Genomic DNA, 22649 nt, shown 5'->3' with positions numbered 1-22649 from the left:
TTGGGGTCATTTGAGCTCAGGTCATACCTTATTGGGTTCAACATCTATTCAAACCCTGATAATAGTTCCTATCTGTATTTACACAGTTGATATATCTTTAGTAATGCTACGGACATATTGTAAAGGCCATCAGTGAAAATTGTCCTTTTAATCACAGCAGTGTTCTGCAGAGGTACTGATCCTTCAACTAGGTTCATTCTAAATATTAAGTTATTATAATTAGGTTCATTCTAATAAAACAAAAGAGTGTTCTGTACTAGTAGTGACATTGCTTCAACTTTTGTGTGTTTGGAAATACTTTGTTCATCGCAATGATTCTTTCTGGGAACACATTAAGGTTTGCTCTGATCAAACTGATTCTGATGGAAACGGCTGATGATGTTGAACTCACTATTATCTGCCGCTGCAAGGTGCTGATGAAAGAATTAAATCGATTGTATCATCCATCTAGCACTGTCATTTCCTCCCATGTGAGGTAGGTTTTACTGCCCCTTCACTGGCTTCAATCTGCTTTTGAAGTGAGCCAAACCTAATTTTTTGATGATAGGTATCCTTAATTATAATAACTTCAACCTCGCACACAATGTCAGCAAGACCAAAGAATTGATTGTGGACTTCAGGAAGGAGAAGTCAGGAGAACACACACCAGTCCTCATTGAGGGGTCAGCGGTGGAAAGGGGGAGCAGCTTCCAGTTTCTGGGCATCAACATCTCAGAGGATCTGTCCTGGGCCCAACGCATTGATGCAATCATGAAGGAGGCACGCCAGTGGCTCTACTTTGTTAGGAGTTTGAGGAGATTTGTTATGTCACCAGAGACTGTTGCAAATATCTATAGATGTACGGTGGAGAGCATTCTGACTGGTTGCATCACAGCCTGGTATGGCTCCAGCAAGATTCACAAGAGGCTGCAGAGGGTTGTAGACTCAGCCAGCTCCATCATGGGCACAACCTCCCCCACCTTCGAGAACATCTTCAAGAGGCGGTGATAGTGCTGTTTCTGTGAAGCGTTTGCCACCACCTTCACACTTAACTTAGATGTTCCTTATTGATGTATCATCACAGCAAGCCCCCATATCAAATGTAAGAAATTGTAGTAGATTCACTCCTTTGGCACTGAAAGAAAAGAGGGAGTCTTGGTCCAAAGCATATATGTTTTATTATAGTTATAAAATCACTGCAGTACAAAAAGTAAAAAATGTTAAAATAAATGGTGAAATCTATAAGATTCTGCATTACATGTGATAGAATCTGCTGAAGATCATGCCAACTTCTTATACTGGATTTTCATTTTACATATAATACATTGCATCATATCGCAACATAGAACCCCATTTCATTCAGCTTGAACAGCAACTAACATTTGTAACAAAAGACAAATTATCTGGTTATTAGCATCCCACATTGCAGGGGAGCGAGCTGTGAATAAATTGGCTGTTGCATTTCTGTTATAACGGTGATTGCATTTCAGTATTATTTTGTTGGGTTGTAAAGTACTTTATGATGTTCTGAATATAGCATGAAAGGCATCACATGAATGCAGGTTATACCTTTTATTTGTCTTGCATAAAAGAATAATAAAGTTGTCACCATGACTACAAGCAGTTTCTGATTTACAATAACACAGCATCAGATAGCTGTTCATCTTAGCAATGATTGATTATAAAATTAAAAGTGTTGGGCAAAGTTACCTAAAAAGCACAGAAATAGGACATACAACCCATGGGTCAATGCTAGCATTCATACACCTTACTTTACCCACCCTATAACATATCTTTGTCTTTTTCCTCCTCAGCCATTTACCCAGCTTTTCCTTAAATACTTCTTGTAGCAAGTATCACATTTGAACCAGTCTCTTATTTTCCTATTGCCTTTATGTTTACAACTTCCTAGTACGGAGATGGCAAAGTAACAAGAATGGGATTTGAAATCTATTTCTTGGATGACATTTGTATAAAAATATAGAAATGATGAAATTCAGCAACCTGCAGTCCATTATTTTGGGGTTGTGGGTGCTAACTTGATTGAAATTTAGCCTGTAATAAGCACGTGTATTTTGGTACCGGCGTTAGGTCCACCTGCCATATTATTGTAGCACGTGTGATGAATCTGCATACCAGAGGATGCAGAGGAGACAGATTGTGATATCTGTCACTGTACAATATTGGTTTGACATCGGCGCTATTGAATTGGAGGCCAACAATTCAGCTCATGTCTTGTGCTCAGTTTGCACGGACCCAGCAATTATCTTCAGTAAGGTCCCATCATATACCATCACACTGTACTTTATGCATCAGTTCCTTTTGGTCATTGCTAATTATTGCAGAGAAATACCAGTTACCATTTACAAGCATTGTCACTGTTTCTGAGCACCCAGTGAGTGATGTGGCAGAATAAAGAATTGTGTCTCAACTCCAAGGCTTTATCCAAATCCTGCTGCTTCCAGGCATGGGTGCATTAGGTGCCATTCTGCTGGGTACTCACTATGATATGGCAGGGTGCAGAGCATGTCAATCTGCTAGAAGAATGTGGAGGAGGCTGAGAGAAGGGCTCTCAGCAGGAGGCTCTAACCTAGAAGGGGTTTCAAGGAACAATTCCCCCCGGTGCACCTCAGCAAAGAGCAAAACCAGAGGTGACTCAGAAGGTACCAGATATGGCAATTGCTTCAGCCACATCTGCAACAGCTCAGCAAGGTCAGAACTGCAAAGCCAGTGGCACTTAGGTCATGGTGCTCATCAGTTCCCACACAAGGCAGTTTCCAGGCGGGTGCAGAAAAGGTCTGCAACATCTCACAGTTTGCAGCATATTGCTATGTTAAGTTGGTCACAGCAGATTTGTACTCCAGGATAGTGGGGCATGCAGATTCCCCTGGACTGCAGACTTGCTGATGGCGATGGGTTCCACTGACTGCAGTCACATTGTGTTGAGGCATTGACATGTTTGAATTCAGAGAAGGACCACAACTTCCAATGCCTTAATGCACAGCCATTGTGCAAAATGTGCATGTAGTAGCTGCTATGCTGTTGTACTTCTAGAACACCTTGCAGGGCATTCCAGGGTGAGTTAGAGCCAGTGAGGTGCTTTTGACATATAGTCACTATTGTAATGTGGGAAACATGGCGGCTACATTGTGCAGAGGCAAAACCCACAAACAGCCAGGTCATAATGATCAAATCTGTTAAAGGTTGATAGGGTACATGTCGAGATACTTCCACTGGTGGGAAGATATCGAACGAGGGGACATAGTTACAGGTTATTTAACAGAGGTGCATGGGAACTGCTCACTTTGATGAAATTCTGGAACTCTCCATGCTGGAGGGTTGTGGAGACTAGATACATGGGGGTTATTTAAAGAGTAAGTAGATAATTTTTTTAAATTGGGGAATTGAGAGCAACAGGGAACTGACACAGAAGAGGAGTCCAAAGGCAGATCAGCCATGATCACGTTAATTGGTGAAGCAGGCTTGAGGGAGGAAGTGGCCTACTCCTGCTCCTCTTTCCTGATGAATTTATGTTCTAATGACTGAGGATGAGACCACTGGAAATGAATCACCAACAGAGCTTCAGAATGGCCCAGGTTCTTTTGTATCCACCTGAGAGAGTAAACAGGGCCTCAGTTTAGTGTCTCATTTGGAAGATAGCACCTTGACAGTGCAGTGCTCCCTCCCCATTCCAGTTGATATATTATGAAAGGAAGGCTGCTAATCAAAGGACCAAGGATTTGGTAATTGGCCAAGGAGCTAGAGGGAGAATGACAGACTACTTTGCAGCAACTTATTACAATCTAAAAAAAAGCTGCCTGAAAGAGTGGCTGAAGTAAATTCAATTTTGACTCTTAAAGGAGAGCTAGATAGTTGAAAAAGGAATAAAAAAAATATAGCAATGGGCAGAGAGCAGGGGGTGAAACTAATGGCATAGCTCTTTCAAAGAGGCGGAGTGAGTCAGGTAGACTGCTTCGGTGCTATAAGATTCTATGAAGGTAGAAGCATGATTTTAGGCAAGCTAGCCAATCACTCATCATCCAAGTGAGAATTTTGATTGAACCTCCAAAACTAGCAATAAACAAATTACTATCCAATGTTTGTTCTTCTGGAGTAAAGTAACAAAGTAGAAGCATTCCTGTTGGTGGTGCAATGATTCAAGCCTTCCCACAATGTATGATCAGTTCATTGGAAATATCTATCTGTTCCTGCCAGCCTTTGATCCTTGTGATTGCTATTGTATGTTCATGTCAGTATGACTCAACAGTTAGGGGGTATACTTGTGTTATTCCTGGTAGAGAAATTAAGTCTTGAGTTTCTAACATGTCTCTCTCAATGTATGAACTCTCATTGGCAGGAGTTGAGAATACAATTCTCATTCTGATTGCTCATAATTTTCTTGCAAGAAGCACTTCCATCTTTCTTTTTAAAGATTGATCTAGATTAATTGTAAATGGAATAATGGATTGTCCCTCTTTAACGGTAAATTTGTAACTGATTGACAGAAACTTCTGAAAGATTTCAGGATCTCCATCCAGTTCCAGCAATTTTTCGATAGAGGATTTTATTGTGTTAAACTTCTCTGAGGAGTTTTCGTAAATGGTCCACAGAAGCATTTTGTCATCAATCTCTTTTTCTTCATTTAACTCACTCCTTTGCTCAGCATCCTCCCAACATTGCCAGATCCAACTAAGACGACATGGCCAGTTGCTTGCTAAAATGACCCATGCAACAATTTTCTGAGGAGGGAAGGAACTCATTTGGAAATTCCTCTCCATCATGAGGCCAATCATGACTGAGATTATGTTTACTATCCTCCTCATTAGCAGAAAGTTCTCCTCAACATACTCATGGAGATCGCCATCCATGTCCGTTAAACACTGATAAGCCTGTTGAATATAATAACCCGGAGTCAGCTTCCCATTTCTTTGCATGGAAGGTTGGTTGCTTTCAGTGGAAACAGTAATCAACGGGCTGCTTTCAGGAAAATGTTTCTGGAATCTGTTCACTCGTCCAAAGTCTTGTTTAGGTGGTGGGTTTTCTTCCATGAGGAAATTCTTGCCATCCACTATCCGCTGAAGATATTTGAGCTTGGTCTGAGTGTCCATTTGAGGGACAGAAAACGGTAGTGACACAATCCTGTTCAGGAACTCATAGCCATTTTCTGCAATGCCTTTCAGGCTATTAGATTTCTCAACACAGGCTACAATGATGCTAGGATCAACAGCAAGTATTGAAATAAAAGGGGCATCTGGATCTGAAAGAAGAATATTCATAGCATCCAGGACACCAACAATTTTATCTGGAGTGCACCTGTCAAGGCTCATGATTTTCAGTACTATTCGAATTTTTCTTCGTTCAAAGACCGCCATGTAGTGGATGAAGTTGGTAAGGACTTTAACTTCTTGCTTCACATCATTCATGAATCCTAGCTGACTGCTGAAGTCTGATTTATTCATCAGGGTCTTCATTTTTTCCTTCTGACTGACAACCATATTCTTGCCTACCATGATTGAGTTTTTTATTGTCATGAGTGCAGAAATTCCAATTAAGCCAAAACCAACACCTTCAGCTGCTGCAACATAATTATTTCCCATCTCACTGAGGGTGAAGCCATAAACTGAGACAATGCATGCTAGTACAATGGCTAGAAAAAGTAGTGAAGTGAAAATAAGCCATACTGGAATTCCCAGAATCGTTTTGGACACCCATTCACTGTTGGAATTTGTTCTTTGAACAGTGTCTTGGTGACCAAGGGCCCTAACAATGCTAGTTGGGATGCATCCAAACTGGTTCTTAATGTCATCACAGAGTGTGGTAATGAGCCCAGCCCACAACTTGTCACTTCCTGCAAACTGCCATGCACTGAACTGAATGAATATGAACCGGACATTTTTCCGCTTTTCATGCTGTTCTGTTATTTGCGGCTTGAGAAAAACCAAATACCATAAAAGCAAAATAAATCCAAAGCCAGTGGCTACCCGAGGCTTCTCCTGGAGTCTCTTTAATTCCTTCTTCTCTCTGTCAAGTGCTTCTATTTTTATTTGTTCTATAAAAGAAGAATGATATTGTTGACAAATAGATGTTTAGTTTCCAAATATAAATTTAACTCTTTACTATCTGATCGCATTGTTAACAACAGTATTTCTTAGATGATGCTGAGAAATATCACCTTAAATGTAAAGGCCAGATGCTCACCAATGCCCAGATCTCAGCCCCAAACCTCATCATAGTCCAGGTCCAAATAAATAGATTCTAGAGGTGAAGGGACTGACTGCCTTTGGGAGCAAGGTAGCATTTGACTATCTTTGACAGCAGGGAGCCTTCATAAAGCTGAAGTCAATGGAATCAAAGGGAAAAGACTTCACTGGTTGGAGTTATACCTCACACAAAGGAAGGTGGCTGTGTTTATTGGAAGTGTGTTACTCCAACCCAAGATGTTGCTGTTGGAATTCCCCAGGACAAAGCCTAAGACTCAACCTGTTTCAGCTGCTTCCTCAATGATCTTCCTTTCACTAAGTCAGAGGGGATGTGCACTCATAGACAGCAAATTCTGCGGTTTCTGCAGTAGTGTACACAACCCCTTCATTCTGCAGCAATACCCACTGCCACAAATGCCATTTCAAGTCAAAGGTTGACTGCTGGATGACAAGGTAATTTACTCGTGACATATCTCAAGAATTGAATCCATAGATGAGGGTCATGGTGCTATATTAAACATTACAGAGCACACTGTGCACATCTTCAAGCCTAGTATCCAATGTTTGGATTGTACTGAGCATCCCTGCATTATTCAGCTGAGGAGCTAATCATATACAGTATCCTACTACCCAGCCATTAGATGATAGTCTTACTGATCTATCATGGGACCAGTTTCTGATAACTCTTATTTCCCTCTCCCCAGTCAACATGACTTCAGAATGAGATATAAACCTTGACCAAATCTTTATAAACTTCCTGATAGAGTATTCAAATATTAGAAGACGTACATTTAAGGTGAGAAGGGGAAAGTTTCAAGGAGATATACAGGACAAGTTGTTGTTTTTTAAAAAAACAGAGTGGTAGGTACCTGGAAGGGACTGCCAGGGGTAGTAGTCCAAGCAGATGTTAGTAGCATTTAAGAGGCTGCTAGATAGGCACATATATTTGCAGGGAATGGAGGGATATGGATCATGTGCAGGCAGGAGAGATTTAGTTTAATTTGGCATTGTGTTTGGCACAGACATTGTGGGCTGAAGGGCCTGTTACTGTGCTGTATTCTTCTATGTAACCCATTGCTTTATTGTTGAAGACCTGATGTTGTGCTTTGTCTGGACTTCCAGCAGCTTCAATAAAATTCCACATGAAAGCTTGTCTACATATTTGGTCACCACATTACCGGAAAAATGTGATTGTTCGGGAGAGAATGCAGAGGAGATTTCTGAAGATGTAGCCAGGACTGGAAAATAATAGCTCCAAGGAAAGATTGGAACAGAGGACACAACTGAGATGTACTAGATCATGAGAGACCTTCCCCCAGCAGAGAGATCAAAACTTGGGGCACAAATTAATTGGTGGAAGGATTAGAGGGGAGACGAGGGTAGTGGGGGTCTAAAATTCACTGCCTGAAAGGGTGGTGGAAGCAGAAAGCATTAGGTAGTACTTTGATGTGGATTTGAAGAGCCATTACTTGCAGGCTGCAGACCCAATGCTGAAAGATGGGATTGCAATGGGTGGCTCTTTAATGATTTGACAGCATCTTGTGTATTAAATGTTCTGTGATTCTGTCCTATGATCGGTTGCTAATAAGGGAAAGACAATAACTGCTGGCCTTGCCAGTGTGTCCGCATAGATCAATACATTTTAAAGTCGTGGAGACACAAGAGAATGTGGATGCCAAAATCGGGAGCAACATGAGATGCTGGAGGAACTCAGCAGGTTGGGCAGCATCCATGGAGGAAAATGGACAGTCGGTGTTTCGGTCGATCTGGACTGAAAGATGGAGGAGAGATAGCCAGTATAAAGAGTTGGAGGGAAGGGTGGAGCAAGAACTGGCAGGTAATAGATGGATCCAGGTGAGAGAGTGAATGGTGTCAGAAGCTGGAAGGTGATAGGTGGAAGTGACAAGGGCTGAAGATGATGGAATCTGACAGGAAAGGAAGGTGGGGTATGGAATAAAGGGAGGGAGGTGGGGAAGAGAACCAGTGGGAGGAAGGTGGGTGATGGGCAGGTGGAGAGGGGGGAAGAGACATGGTGAAGGGGGCCAGGTAGATCAGGAGGGGAGAGAGAAGGGAGCAGTTACCAGAAGTTGGAGAATTTAGTGACCATACTACCAGGTTGTAGGCTGCCTGGCAGAATGAGGTGCTGTTCCTCTAGTTTGTGTTTGGGCTCAACTTAGCAGTAGAGAATGCCAAGAGCAAACATGCCAGTGTGGAAATGGGAAGGAGAATTAAAATGGCTGGCAACCCAGAGATCCAGACAGCCACAGCAGACAGAATGAAGGTGCTCAGCGAAGCGGTCGCCCAGTCTGCATCTCTCTCTATTGCCAGTCTGTTCACTGATTCTGACATGGGAATTTTAACAATAGCTTTTGTAACAAAGTCGGAAGCAGATTGTTGATGAGCACACTCAGTACCGGCTAGTCTGGAGATTGAGGGAGCATAAAACATCCATACAGCAAATTGTTGATTGTTGCAAAAGAAGAAATGTCAGATTAGCATAATTACTTTTCTAGAACAACAATGAAGAGTAATATTTCACAGACAAGGCAGGCAGAGCAGCATTTTTCCAGGTGGTTGGATGTGGATGTGAATGCACTTTCAGTAAAAGTAAATGGGATGTGCTGATGGGACTGCTCCATGATATGGGAATCCAAGGGATTGGGAGATAAGCAGGAAAATGGAGCTGAGGTAGAAGATGAGCAACAATCCTGATGAACGACGGAGCAGGCTCCAAGGGCCAGAAGACCTATAGCTACTCCTGATTCTTGTTATTAGGTGGACAATATTAACCTCATCAACACACACCAGAGTCCTGCTAAGATTATATGTAAACTTGCTAAACCTAACTTGAGTATATAAAATGACTGGTATGTTGGATTAGTTTAAAGTGGCATCAGCATTTCCCATAACAGCAGCCTGTGCCACCAAGGAGGACGAGGGCAACAGGTAGATGGAAACATCACTGCAGGTTCCTCTCCAAACCATACACCATCCTGATTTGGAAGTTTATTGCTGGTCTTTCATCATTCAGTCTAAATCCTGGAATTCATCCCCACAGTACTGTTTGAGCATTTTCACCAGATAAATTGCAGTGATTCAAGAAAGGTGGCACAATGACACAGCAGTTAGAGCTGCTGCCTCTCAGCTCCAGTGACCTGGGTTCGCTCCTGACCTTGGCTCCTGTCTGTGTGGAGTTTGCATGTTCTCCCTGTGACTACATGGGTTTCCCCCAGGTGCTCCTGTTTCCTCCCAGATCCCAAAGACATACAGGTAGTTGGCCACTCTAGATTTCCCCTAGTGTGTACGTGAGTGGTAGAATCTGAGGAGACGATGGAAATTTGGGGAGAATAGAATGGGTTTAGTGTAGAATTAACACAAATGAGTGATTGGTCAATGTGGATTTGGTAGGCCAAAGAGCCTTTCTCCAAGTTGTATGACTGACTCCTAGGCAGCTCACCACCACCTTCTCAAGAGTAATAAGGGATAGACAGCAGCTACTACTTGCCAACCAAGCCCTGATCCTGAAAAATAAGTAAAGCCCCATACAATGATAGACAGGCTGCTATTCAGACACCACCACTGATAAAGGCTGCAAGTCTACTTGATTCGTGTATTTATCTGAGCTACTCCAGCAGAAAATAAAGGTGGTGGAACCAAAGTAAAGACCAAAAGATTAGAAGCAGGGTGCCTCCTAAATCAGACACATCAACAAATGCATATCTACGTGTGCATTGTAGATATATGCAGTCTAGATGGTTGAATATTCAGAACCCTTTTAGGAGATTCAAAAACCCATTTATTACTACTCTAATCAGCTTGACCATCCAATTGTATTACCTGCTTGCCAATACATCAAATCAATACAATATCCATTAAAACGAATTTAAAACCAGAGGCTGAATCTTAATGGAGGTTATCATTGTACAGAACTGGCAATTGTAACCATGGGAGTTCAGTTATCCTGATGTGCCCATTGTAGGGATGCATTTGGTGCCAATCTCATGGGACTGCATTTGATGCTTTGTGCCAATAATTGATATGATGTGTATTGATTAGACATCATAGTATTTTTTAATTCTTGAACTTGTATTAGGACAAGAACAAATGACTATCCTATGAAACAGACATTTGGTTTTCCAATTAGAACTTGGAAGATGAATAATTAATTGGCTGAAACAGTGAACTTACTTTCTATATTTTGCAGAAGACAGTTGATTCCCGATCCCCACGGTGCATATAACCCAACTGTCATCGGAGTGGGGACATAGCACAGAGCTCTAGCAAGGCAGGTTGCATAACTATCATACAGAGTTTGACCTAAAAGAGTTAATCCAGTAAAAAGAGTAATTAATGGACAATGAGAGGATGACTGTCAATCATACATCAGGAATCTAGGATTTGGCAGCAGGGATAACTACACGCTCCCCACCCTGTGTCCATTCCTTCCCACCCCACTATCCTACGAGAGGTATTTAGTTCAAAGCTTCAAGTTCCTGGGCATCAACATCTTGGAGGATCTATCCTGGGCCCAACACATTGATGCAATCATGAAGGCGGCACACCACCAGCTCTACTTCGTTAGGAGTTTGAGGAGATTTGGTATGTCACCAAAGACTTACAAATTTCTACAAATGTACGGTGGAGAGCATCCTGACTGGTTGCATCACAGCCTAGTATGCAGGCTCCAATACACAGGATCATAAGAGGCTGCAGAGGGTTGTAGACTCAGCCAGCTCCATCACGGGCACAACCCTCCCCACCATCGAGGCATCAAGAGGTAGTGCCTCAAGAAGGTGACCTCCATTATTAAGGATTCTCACCATCCGGGACACACCCTCTTCTCATTACTACCATCGGGGAGGAGGTACAGGAGCATGAAGACCCACACTCAATGATTTAGGAACAGCTTCTTTCCCTCTGCCATCAGATTTCTGAACAGTCCATGAACACTATCTTGTTTTTTTTGCACTATTTATTTATTATGTAATTTATGGTAAATTTTATGTCTTGCACTGTACTGCTGCCACAAAACAACAAATTTCACATCATATGTCCATGATAATAAACTTGATTCTGATTAAAGAGATTGTTCATTATATAGGTTTGGTAGAGAGAGAATGGGGTGGTGGGGTTGGAAGTTGGACATGTCCATTTGCTGGATTTCCTTGTACACGATTAAGAAGAGTTGAGGAGTTGCACCACCTTGAGATCGAGTTTTCCTTGATCCTGCATCAGTTCCATCCAGATGGGGAGTGTAGATGGCCACTCCTGTAGGTCTTCAGCATGAAAAACAGGAGGATGAGAGGACTCACAGAGTAAGCAATATATCAGAAGGTCACAACACAACCTGTATCCATAAAAGAATGCACATTAACAGCAGAGGAGTAATTACCTGAAGGGAGACCAGGAGCTTCAGAGATCTGCCACATCCCACATCTTCTCCTCGGGAGGTGGGCAGTAAAGATTTTAAAGTAGTGGATTTCCCAGTGATTCAAGGAGGTATTGAGAGCACCCACTTCACACTGAGGGTTCAGCATCAGAAACCCCTTGGTGTTTTTTTCCCACAAACTGAAAGGATATGTCCAACTGACCATCCAATTGTATTAATTGCTTTCCATTTACTGTAAATCATTTCTATCAAATCAATACATACAATATCTATTAAAGTTATAAACAGAGGGTGAATCTTAATGGAGGTAATCATTATAGCAGAACTGGCAATTGTAACTATGAGAGTTCAGTTATCTGATGTACCCATTATAGGGATGCTTTTAGTACCAATCCCATAGGACTGCATTTGATGCTTTGTGCCAGTAATATATATAATGAGTATTGATCAGACATCAAGGATATGTCCCTGGGCATCCAGCTCATCTGCAACAATGGGAGAGAGGTAATGGTGATCAAAAGCAGCCTTGATTCCTTTAGCCAGCAAAGACCAAAGGGCAGATACTTACAGTTGTGGTCATCACCTGAGATTCCTCACACTTATCTGAAAATGGTGCACAAGGAAGTGTGGATATAACAAGAGTCACATCGCCACCCTTACTGAATCGAGCAATCAATTGACATTTCTGCTGTTGGACCGCTTAGGTGGTGTCTTGCATTTCAGTGCAGAGGTGGAGTCTCAGTTTGTCTGATGAATTCTCTGTAGCCTGACAGTTATATGGGCTCACTTGAGGAGCAGGAGCTATTGGAGCAGGAGAAAAGGAAGGAGAAGGAAGAGGAGGAGGTAACATCAGGTGCCCTTTCTAGGCACAAAACCAGAAGTAGGCTGATAGTTTTATCCTTCCAGTGAAGATAATCCTGCAAAGAATTGCTGTTTAGGGAATGAAATAATCCATTCATGTATGCAGAAGACTAGGTCAAATACAAGTGGTAAATATTGTTTGTGCTACAAGTGTGCAAGGCAATAACCATCTCCAACAAAATATTATAGTCACTTATTTGGCATTCAACAGTATTACTATTGCCATTACCAAATGTGTTACTATCAATATTCTTGAAAAGTGGGTGGGGTTCCTATTGACCAGATACTTCTGGAGCATCCACATAATTTTTGCAGCTATAGAAGGTTGAACATTCCACAGGACATAATTCAACCTCTGACTCTCCAAAGTCTTTCCCCCCATCTATACTGTGCAAATCAGAAGTGTTATGGAGTTTTCATTACTTCCTTAGATGTGAGCAGTTCCAATAACATTCAAGGTGCTTAACACCATCCAGAACAAAGCAAGCTGAACTTCCATCCTGAATGTTCCTTCATTCCCTCATTGCCTCTGACATTAGCACGAATGTATAAAAGATACAAGATCTCACTCTGACATCTTTGGTCTGCAACATGCTGGAATCAAATAAAAGATAGAATAGTAGAAAATCAAAATATGATTATGAAGAGTGAACGAATATGAAAGGAGAAAGTCTAGATGAAGGGTCTCAACCCAAAGCATTGACTGTCCATTTCTCTCCAAAGATGTTGCCTGACCCGTTGAGTTCCTTCAGTGTTTTATGTGTTGCTAAAAGGAAAACTGTGTTTGACAAAACTGATAGTTTTTTTTGAGGATGTAACCAGGAGGGTGGAACCAGCAGATGTGATACATCTGAAATTTCAAATGGCATTAGGTAAGATACCATATAAATGGTTGTCCCATCCCAGGAAGTAAGAGTTCAGGGAGTTGGGAGCATGGATAGGGTATGAGTTGAAACAGTGTGGGAATAAATTGGTCTTTTTCAGGTTGACAGCCTTTCACAAATGGATCCTCAGCTATTCACACTTTACATAGAACATAGAACACTCCAGCAGTACAGGCCCTTCGGCCCACAATGTTGTGCTGACATTTTATCCCACTCTAAGATCTACCTAACCCTTCCCTCCCACGTAGCCCCCTATTTTTCTATCATTCATGTGTCCGTCTAAGAGCCTCTTAAATGTCCCTAATGTATCTGCCCCCATAACCTCTGCCAGCAGTGCATTCCATGCACCCACCACTGTGTAAAAAAACTTACCCCTGACATCCCCCTTATACCTTCCTCCAATCACTTTAAAATTATGTCCCCTCGTGTTAGCCCCTGTCACCCTGTGAGAAAGTCTCTGACTGTCCACTCGATCTATGCCTCTTATCTTGTACACCTCTATAAAGTCACCTCTCATCATCTTCTCCAAAGAGAAAACCCCTAGCTCGCTCAACCTATCCTCATAAGACATGCTCTCCAATCCAGGCAGCATCCTGGTAAATCTCCTCTGCACCCTCTCTAAAGCTTCCACATCCTTTCTATAATGAGGTGACCAGAACTGAACACAATACTTCAAGTATGGTCTGACCAGAGTTCTATAGAGCTGCAACATCACCTCGTGGCTCTTGAACTCAATACCCCGACTAATGAAGGCCAACACTCTATACACCTTCTTACCAACCCTATCAACCTGCGTGGAAACCTTGAGGGACCTGTGGATGTGGACCCCCAGATCCCTCTGTTCCTCCACACTGCTAAGAGTTCTGCCATTAACCTTGTATTCTGTCTTCAAATTTGATCTTCCAATGTGCATAATTTCACACTTTTCCAGGTTGAACTCCATCTGCCACTTCTCAGCCCAGCTCTGCAATCTGTCAATATCCTGTTGTAATCTACAGCAAACTTCTACACTATCCACAACACCACCAACCTTTGTATCATCAGAAAACTTACTAACCCACCCTTCCACATCCTCATCCAAGTCATTTATAAAAATCACAAAGAGCAGGGGTCCCAGAACAGATCTCTGCAGAACACCACTGGTCACCAAACTCCAGGCAGAATACACTCCATCTACCACCACTCCGTCTTCTATGAGCAAGCCAATTCTGAATCCACTCAGCCAAGTTTCCCTAGATCCCATGCCTCCTGACTTTCTGAATAAGCCTTCCATGAGGAACCTTATCAAACACCTTACTAAAATCCACATACACCACATCCACTGCTCTACTTTCAATGTGCTTTGTCACATCCTCAAAGAATTCAAATCAGGCTCGTGAGCCATGCTGACTGTCCCTAATCAGTCAATACTTCTCTAAATGCCCATAAATCCTGTCTCTAAGAATCTTCTCCAATAATTTGCCCACCACTGAAGTAAGACACACTGGTCTGTAAATCCCAGGGTTATCCCTACTCCCTTTCCTAAGGAAAGGAACAACATTTGTCACCCTCCAATCATCTGGTACTATTCCTGTGGCCAGTGAGGACGCAAAGATTATTGCCAAAGGCGCAGCAATCTCTTCCCTCACTTCCTGTAATAACTTTGGATGTATCCCGTCCAGCCCTGAGGACTCATCTATCCTAACGTTTCTCAATAGTTCCAGCACATCCTCTTTCCTCATGTTAACGTGCCCTAGCATATCAGTCTGTCATACGCCATCCTCAAATGTCAAGGTTTCTCTCTGGTGAATACTGAAGCAAAGTATTCATTAAGGACCTCCCCTACCTCTTCCGACTCCAGGCACGTTTCCTCTTATTCCCGATCAGTCCTACCCTCACTCTAGTCATCCTCTTATTCTTCACATACGTGTGGAACGCCTTTGGGTTTTCCTTGATCCTACTCGCCAAGGACTTCTCATGCTCCCTTCTAGCTCTCCTAAGTCCATTCTTAACCTCCCTCCTGGATATCTTGTAACTCTCCAGAGCCCTGCCTGATCCATGCTTTCTAAACCTCAGGTAAGCTTCTTTCTTCCTCGTGACAAGATATTCTACATCTCATGTCAACCACAGTTCCTTCACTCTACCATCCTTACCCTGCCTCAATGGGACAAACCTATCCAGAGCCCCATGCAAGTATTCCTTAAACAACCTCCACATTTCTGCTGCGCACTTCCCCAAGAACATCTGTTCCCAATTTATGCTCCCAAGTTCCTGCCTAACAGCATCATCATTCCCCCTCTCCCAGTTAAATACTTTCCCATATCGTCTGCTCCTATCCCTCTCCAAGGCGATGGTAAAGGTCAAGGAGTTATGGTCACTATCTCCAAAATGCTCTCCCACTGAGAGATCTGAAACCTGATTAGGCTCATTGCCTAGTACCAGGTCCAGTATGGCCTCTCTTCCTGTCCACATACTCTGTCAGGAATCCTTCCTGTACACACTGAACAAACTCCTTCCCATCAATCCCCTTTACACTAAGGAGGTGCCAATCAATATTAGGGAAGTTGAAATCACCCATGACAACAACCCTGTTATTTTTGCACCTCAGAATCTGCCTCCCGATCTGCTCCTCAGAGTCCTCTGCTACTATTGGGGGGCTCTGTAGAATACTCCCAATAGAGTGATCACTCCCTTCCTGTTTCTGACTCCTACCCACACTGACTCAGTGGACAATTCCTCCAGGACATCCTCCCTTTCTACAGCTGTGACTGTCCCTGATCAGCAAGGCCACTCCCCCACCTCTTTTACCTCCACCCTTGTCCCTTTTGAAACATCTAAACCACGGAATACCCAGCAGCCATTCCTGGCCTTGTGACAGCAAGTCTCTGTAATGGCCACCATATCATAGTTCCACGTACTTACCCACACTCCAAGTTCACCCTTGTTCCTGATACTTCTCACGTTAAAGTAGACACACTTCAGCCCATCCAACTGACTGCAATTTTGCCCTTTCAACTGCCTATCCTTCCTCACAGTTGTTCTACACTCTGCATCTACTTGTACTCTAAATGCACCAACCTCTGACCTATCACTCTGTTTCCCATCCCCCTGGGAAACTAGTTTAAACCCTCCCCAACAGCTCCAACAAACCTGCCCGCAAGACTATTGGTCCCCCTCCAGTTCAGGTGTAACCTGTCCCTTTTGTACAGGTTGTACTTTCCCCAGAAGAGATCCCAATGATCAACAAATTTGAAACCCTGCACCAATTTGTCAGCCACACATTCATCTGCCAAATCATCCTATCCTTACCCTCACTGGCACATGGCACAGGCAGCAATCCAGAGATTACTATCCTCGAGGTCCTGCTTTTCAGCTTCCTACCTAACTCCCTATATTCCCTCTTCAGAACCTCATCTCTTTTCCTACTTATGTCATTGGTACCAATATGTACCACAACCTCTGGCTGTTCAACATCCCTCTTCAAAATGCTGTGGACCCGATCAGAGACGTCCCTGACCTTGGCACCAGGGAGGCAACATACCATCCGGGAGTCTCTTTCACATCCACAGAATCTCCTGTCTGCCCCCCTTACTATGGAATCCCCTATCACTGCCAATCTGCTGTTCTCCCCCTCAGCTTCCCTCCTGAACCACACGACCAGGCTCAGTGCCAGAGACCTGATCACTGTGGCTTTCCCCTGGTAGGTTGTTTCCCTCCCCCCCCCCTCCCCCAAACAGTATCAGAAGCAGTACACCTGTTATTGAGGGGAACAGCCACAGGGTACTCTGCACTACCTGCCTATTCTCTATCTTTCTCCTGACAGTCACCCAGCTACCTGCCTCCTGCAGCCTTAGAGTGACTGCCTCCCTGTAGCTCTTGTCTATGTACTCCTCGGTATCCCTGTAGGAGCCGAAGGTCATCCAGCTGCAGCTCCAGTTCCCTAGCATGGTCTATAAGGAACTGCAGCTGGATGCACCTCATGCAGATGTAGTTATCAGGGAGACCAGATGTCTCCCAGAGCTCCCACATCTCACAAGCTGAACACACCACTGACCCTGAAGCCATTCTCATTACTCTGCACTAAAGGGAACACCATAACAAAGAAAGAAAGGAACCTACCAGAGACTTACCTTAGCCTCTTCTCCCTGAAACCTTTTGAACCAAAGCCTCAGCTCCCTACTCTAACACCATCCACTCACACAATCACCACTCCCAAAATGGCTGCTCCACTTATACTTGCCTTCCCTTTATTTGCTGCTGTGAATAAGCCAATCAGCAGGTAACAATTTGCAAATGTGCCTGGTGTAGTCTCTTGCAAGGTGAAACTCACAAGCTCAGGCACAGAGACTCGCCTCTTATCAAAGATCCCGCTCCAGATCTGGCTCCAACTCCTGACTCTGCAAGGTGAAACTCACAAGCTCAGGCACAGAGACTCACCTCTTTTCAAAGGTCCCGCTCCAAACCTCGCTCCAACTCCTGACTTGCAAGGTGAAATTAATCTTGGATGAAAAGGCAGCGAGCAACGTATCCAAATTCATTGATAATACAAAGATAGGTGGGAAAGCCAGCAGTGAGGAGGGTACAAAGAATTTCTCAAGGGATATACACGTGAATGGAAAAAGGGATTTTGTTTTATGATTGTAAACTATTACGTGTTAGTCTACAGAGGAATCTTGATTTGTTAGTTCAGAACAAGTAAATATACAGATACAGCAAGAAATTAGGAAGGCAAATGGTATGTTGCAAGTACAGGTAAGGAAGTCTCGCTGCCATTGCACAGTTACAACCATACCTGGAGTAATGCCTACTTTTCAGCCTGGAAGTCCACTCAGGCAATACCAGAAAAAATGGTGTCATGCCAATGAAATTTGCATTCAAGGAAAATAAACCCAGTCTATCCAGTTTCTCCTCATAGCTGAAATGCTTCATCCCAGACAATATCTGGTGAATCTCCTTTGCACCCTCTCCAGTGTAATCATATCCTTCCTATACTGTGGTGACCAGACCTGTACACAGTTCTCCAGCTCTGGTCAAACTAATGTATCATACAGTGATAACATGACCTTGCTCTTATATTGTATGCCTGGCTAATGAAGGCAAGTATTCAGCATGCCTTCTTAACCACTTTATCTACCTCTGCTGTTGCCTTCAGCGATCCTTGGACATTGTGCACCAATGTCCCTCAGTTCCTCAGTGCTCCTGCCATTCATTGTGCATTTCTTAGTTTTATTAGTCCTCTCAAAATACCCTATTGCTTTTACACTTCTCTGTGCTTTGCATACTTAGCTGCTCCTCTATCTCCCACTGACTCTTAAAGGTCTGAAGTACACCTCAGCTAATTGATTGCCGCCTTATGGCCTCATTTGAAGAATCTTCCAGCATATTCTCCCTCATTACTGCACAACTGATAGAGCTTGTACAGAGTTTGCACGTCCTCCCTATGACTGCGTGGGTTTCCCCCGGGTACTCCTATTTCCTCCCACATCCCAAAGACATGTGGGTTGGTACGTCAATTGGCCACTTTAAATTTCCCTTGATGTGCAGGTGAATGGTAGCATCTGGGGAGAGTTGTTGGGAATGTGAGGAGAATAAAAAAGGGTTAGTGTAAGATTGGTGTAACTGTGTACTTATTGGTTGGCGTGGACCTGGTAGACCAAAGGACATGTTTTCATGCTGTATGACTCATGATTAATAATAGAGTGCTACCTCCTTCATTCTTCCCCCCTCCACATCACAGCTGACAATAAACCCTGGAATGTTGAGTTGCCAGTTCAGCTCATCTATCAACCATGTCTCCATAATGGCAAGGATATCATATTCCTGTGTGTTAATCACTTGGTTCATCAGCCTTACGTGTCAGACTTCAGCCTTGCATCCCTCCCATGTACTCTGCCAAATCTATGTATGCTCTGGCTAAGGCTGACCCTTCTACATGTGCCTATTCCTCTCCCCTATTGTACTCCAGCTTGTGTCAATTCTGTGCTGAAGTAGTTTAAACCCTCCCCAACGACAGTAGCAAACACCTGCTACCCCACTCCACCAAGGGATGTTGGACCCTTCCAGTCCAGGTGCAACCAGTCCTGCACTGCACTCTTTGTCCTCGCACTATTGCTGGTCATAGACTCCAGCAGCTCGTGAAATAATGGCCAGCACTCTATCCTCAACGACGGTGAGCTGTTTGATCTGCACTCTCCCTCAGCTGCTTTGCCAGTTCTGGCACAGGCTTGCATTGCAATTTCTCCTTCAAGAGAGAGGAAGGTGTAGCAGAGAGCGTCCTGCACGGTATTTGAGTGAGCTGCCTGCCATGACAAATAGTTGGAGAATGCATGAAAGCTGTGAATGACGGGTATGAGACTGTGGTGGAGCATGTGTTATTTGATGAGTAATGGGAGAGTATCGCAAGGAGCAGTTTGTGAGTCTGGTAGTAGAGTTATCAGTAGAGTAGATGACATCCACACTGACCTTGACCATGACCATATGACCTTCCCACACTGCCCCTTGTCTCTCAGCCTCCTTTCCTGGCATATAGAGGTCCTCCTTCCCCTCTTGATATAGACCAATGTTTCCAGAGCAGGACCTTGCATTCTTCTCTAGCTTTGAGCAGGCTTCCAGTACCTAACCTACATCACCAAATTGAGCCACAGACTCTCTCCTTATTATGGGATACAGGCATGTCTTCAATCAGCTCGTTCGCCTGGTGCCAAATGTTCATTAATTGTGTCCTGCGCATTTACACTGAGTAAGTAAATGATGAGGTTTACCTACTGGACACTGAAGTCAAGATGGAGAGATGGAGAGACAAATTTTGTGTACATCCTGCAGGTCAATACTAATTGCTCATTTCATTGCCCATTGCAATCCCAATATACACCTTCCAGCACTTACCAATTTCTCAAGTAGTTTTTCTTGCAAATAAGACCTAAGGATTACAAATATACAATACCTACTAATTAATCCATTAGGAATTTCAAGAGAAGCTGCTTTACTCAGAGTGTGGAATTTACTACAGTAGTTGGGTGAAAACAGAAAATGCTGGAAACATTCAGCAGGTCAAACAGCACCTATGGAAAAAGAAACAGAGTTAACATTGTTCTGAAATGTTAATTGTTCCTCCTTCACAGACATTGCCTGACCTGATGAGTATTTCCAAAATTTTTCTGTTTTTTATGTTAGATTTTGAGCATTATCAGATGCAACATTACCGAGTCAATAGCACAACAAGTTGTGAGGGGAAAAATCAGAAAAATCACTCGGTAATGTTGCATACAGGAGAGGTGTGATTTGAATTCTTCCTCGGGCTTTGGGCGAGCCCATTTCAGGAAGTCACATTGGTTTCTCAGTGCTGAAAGTTTCATTCATCCACAACCAATTTCTTTTTGTAATTTCACTGTCATTATCATAAGTAGAAATCTCGTTCTTGCTCCTACAACCATTTCTCAGCAAAAACTAGTTGAAGAACGAGCAGCGAGTGCCTTCAAAGGGAGTTTATTAATTGAGTGTTGTAAAGAATGAATGGGAGAGTCAGGTTAGAGTGGGTGGGATATTAAAGAGTTCGGAAGCGGGCAGGTTAGTAGCATTACACTCAGTGTGCAGGGGACTCATATGCAGTTTAAACGTACCAATTTGAACTGCTCAAGATTACAAAATTACAAGACACAAGAGACTGTAGATGCTGAAATCTGGAGCAACACACAAAGAGCTGGAGGAACTCAACAGGTTAGGCAGTGTCTACGGAGGGAAATGGACAGATGAAGAGTCTCAACCTGAAATGTCGACTGTCCATCTCCCTCCATAGATGCTGCCTGATCCACTGAGTTCCTCCAGCTTTCTGGGTGTAGCGGTTAGCGTAATGCTTTACAGCGCCAGCGATCCGGGTTCAATTCTGGCCACTGTCTGTTCGTACGTTCTCCCCGTGTATGCGTGGGTTTCCTCCGGGTGCACCAGTTTCCTCCCACTTTCCAAAGACGTACGGGTTAGGAAGTTGTGGGCATGCTATGTTGGCGCCGGAAGCGTGGCGACATTTGCGGGCTGCCCCAGAACACTCTACGCAAAAGATGCATTTCACTGTGTGTTTCAATGTACATGTGACTGATAAAGAAATCTTATCTTATATTACAGTTGAAGGAGATTATTAAACCCATCTTCGTGGCATTGGAACTCTCCAAAATATTTACAACAACTTAAATGATTCCATTTCAGTCATTATTTGTCGTGAGTATGAATACCAAAATATAATAACACAAAGTAGCAGTTACCAGATGAGATCTGTGAGAGAGACAAGAGAAATTAGATTTACTTGTAAGGATATGGAGATGTAGTTATTAAGTCCCAACCACAGTAAACTGGCTAACCAATCAGATCCAACAGCGCAATGACAAATTCCCCAAGCCAGATTTGAAGCGTTTTCTTACCATTGCATTCATCTCTGGACATCCTGGCTTGTGCTGCTTCCTGTTGAGATGAAGCAAAAGTGAATGCTGCCGACAGGGAACTTCTATAAATCAAGAATCTCAAGCTTCCGGTTGTGATCAGCTGCTGCAGTCTCTGTTGTGAAAATAAGTGGTTCTACCTGAGTTACAAATCACAAGCACTCAGAAGAGGTGTGGTAACTTCGTCATGTTATTTTCACAGTCAATTACATCATCCTTGCTCTCTTGATATCTTTGTTGCTGTTTGACATTAGGATGGAACACTATACTCCAGGTAAAGCCTAATTTGTGATTTGCTTATCAGCCCAAATCTAAAAGTTGTCTAGAACTTGCTGCATGCAGGTTGGACTGGTTTCATTTGCTTAGGAGGTAAAAGTGGAATTAAACATTGTGCTTAGTTTGGGCCCAGGACATCTCCTGGTCCGAGATAATTGGCCTCAAACAACCACAACCACCTTCCTTTGTGTGATGTATGACTCCAGCCACTGCAGTGATTTGCCTTGGATGCTCATTAACTTCAGTTTTACCAGGGCTTCTTATTACCACACTCAGTTAAGTGCAGTCTTGACATCAAGGGCAGTCACTCTCACTCACTTCTGAAATTCAGCTCTTTGATCCCCTTTTGGACCAAGGCTCAGATGAGGTCTGAAGTTGAGTGGTCCAAGTAAAACCCAAACAGGGAAGCAGTGTGCAGGTTCTTGAAGAGCAGGTACCACTTGATAGCACTGTGGACAATACCTTCCTTTACTGATGATTGACAATAGACCATTAGAAGTTGATTACCTGGATTAGATTTATCCTGCTTTTTTATGTGAACAGGACGTACCTGTTCACATAGTTGGGTTGATGCCAATGTTGTACATTTAATAAGATCAAGCATATCGCGTGAAGTTTCGGTAGCCTTGCTAACTTGTCTGCCACCTTCAAG

General features: G+C 43.2%; 1 protein-coding gene across 1 annotated transcript; it reads right to left on the bottom strand.

The window, feature by feature from the left end:
- Positions 1–1140: 1140 nt before the first annotated feature.
- Positions 1141–21818, bottom strand: nkpd1 (NTPase, KAP family P-loop domain containing 1). Its single transcript, XM_052044315.1, has 3 exons — positions 21704–21818; positions 10368–10496; positions 1141–6028 (listed from the first exon to the last, which is right to left on the bottom strand). The coding sequence occupies exons 1-3, from the start codon at positions 21723–21725 to the stop codon at positions 4368–4370; spliced, it is 1812 nt and encodes a 603-aa protein (XP_051900275.1). The 5' UTR covers positions 21726–21818; the 3' UTR covers positions 1141–4367.
- Positions 21819–22649: the final 831 nt, after the last annotated feature.

The sequence above is a fragment of the Pristis pectinata genome, chromosome 35 (genome assembly GCF_009764475.1).
Source record: "Pristis pectinata isolate sPriPec2 chromosome 35, sPriPec2.1.pri, whole genome shotgun sequence".
Taxonomy (NCBI): Eukaryota; Metazoa; Chordata; class Chondrichthyes; order Rhinopristiformes; family Pristidae; genus Pristis; species Pristis pectinata.
This window is presented reverse-complemented; position numbering and strand designations above follow the sequence as displayed.

Coding starts and splice junctions, on each gene's coding strand:
- nkpd1 (XM_052044315.1), bottom strand. CDS start 21,725: ATGTCCAGAGATGAATGCAATG. Junction 10,497..21,703: donor GTCCAGAGATGAATGCAATG/GTAAGAAAACGC, acceptor TAACTCTTTTAG/GTCAAACTCTGTATGATAGT. Junction 6,029..10,367: donor TCTTCTGCAAAATATAGAAA/GTAAGTTCACTG, acceptor CTTCTTTTATAG/AACAAATAAAAATAGAAGCA.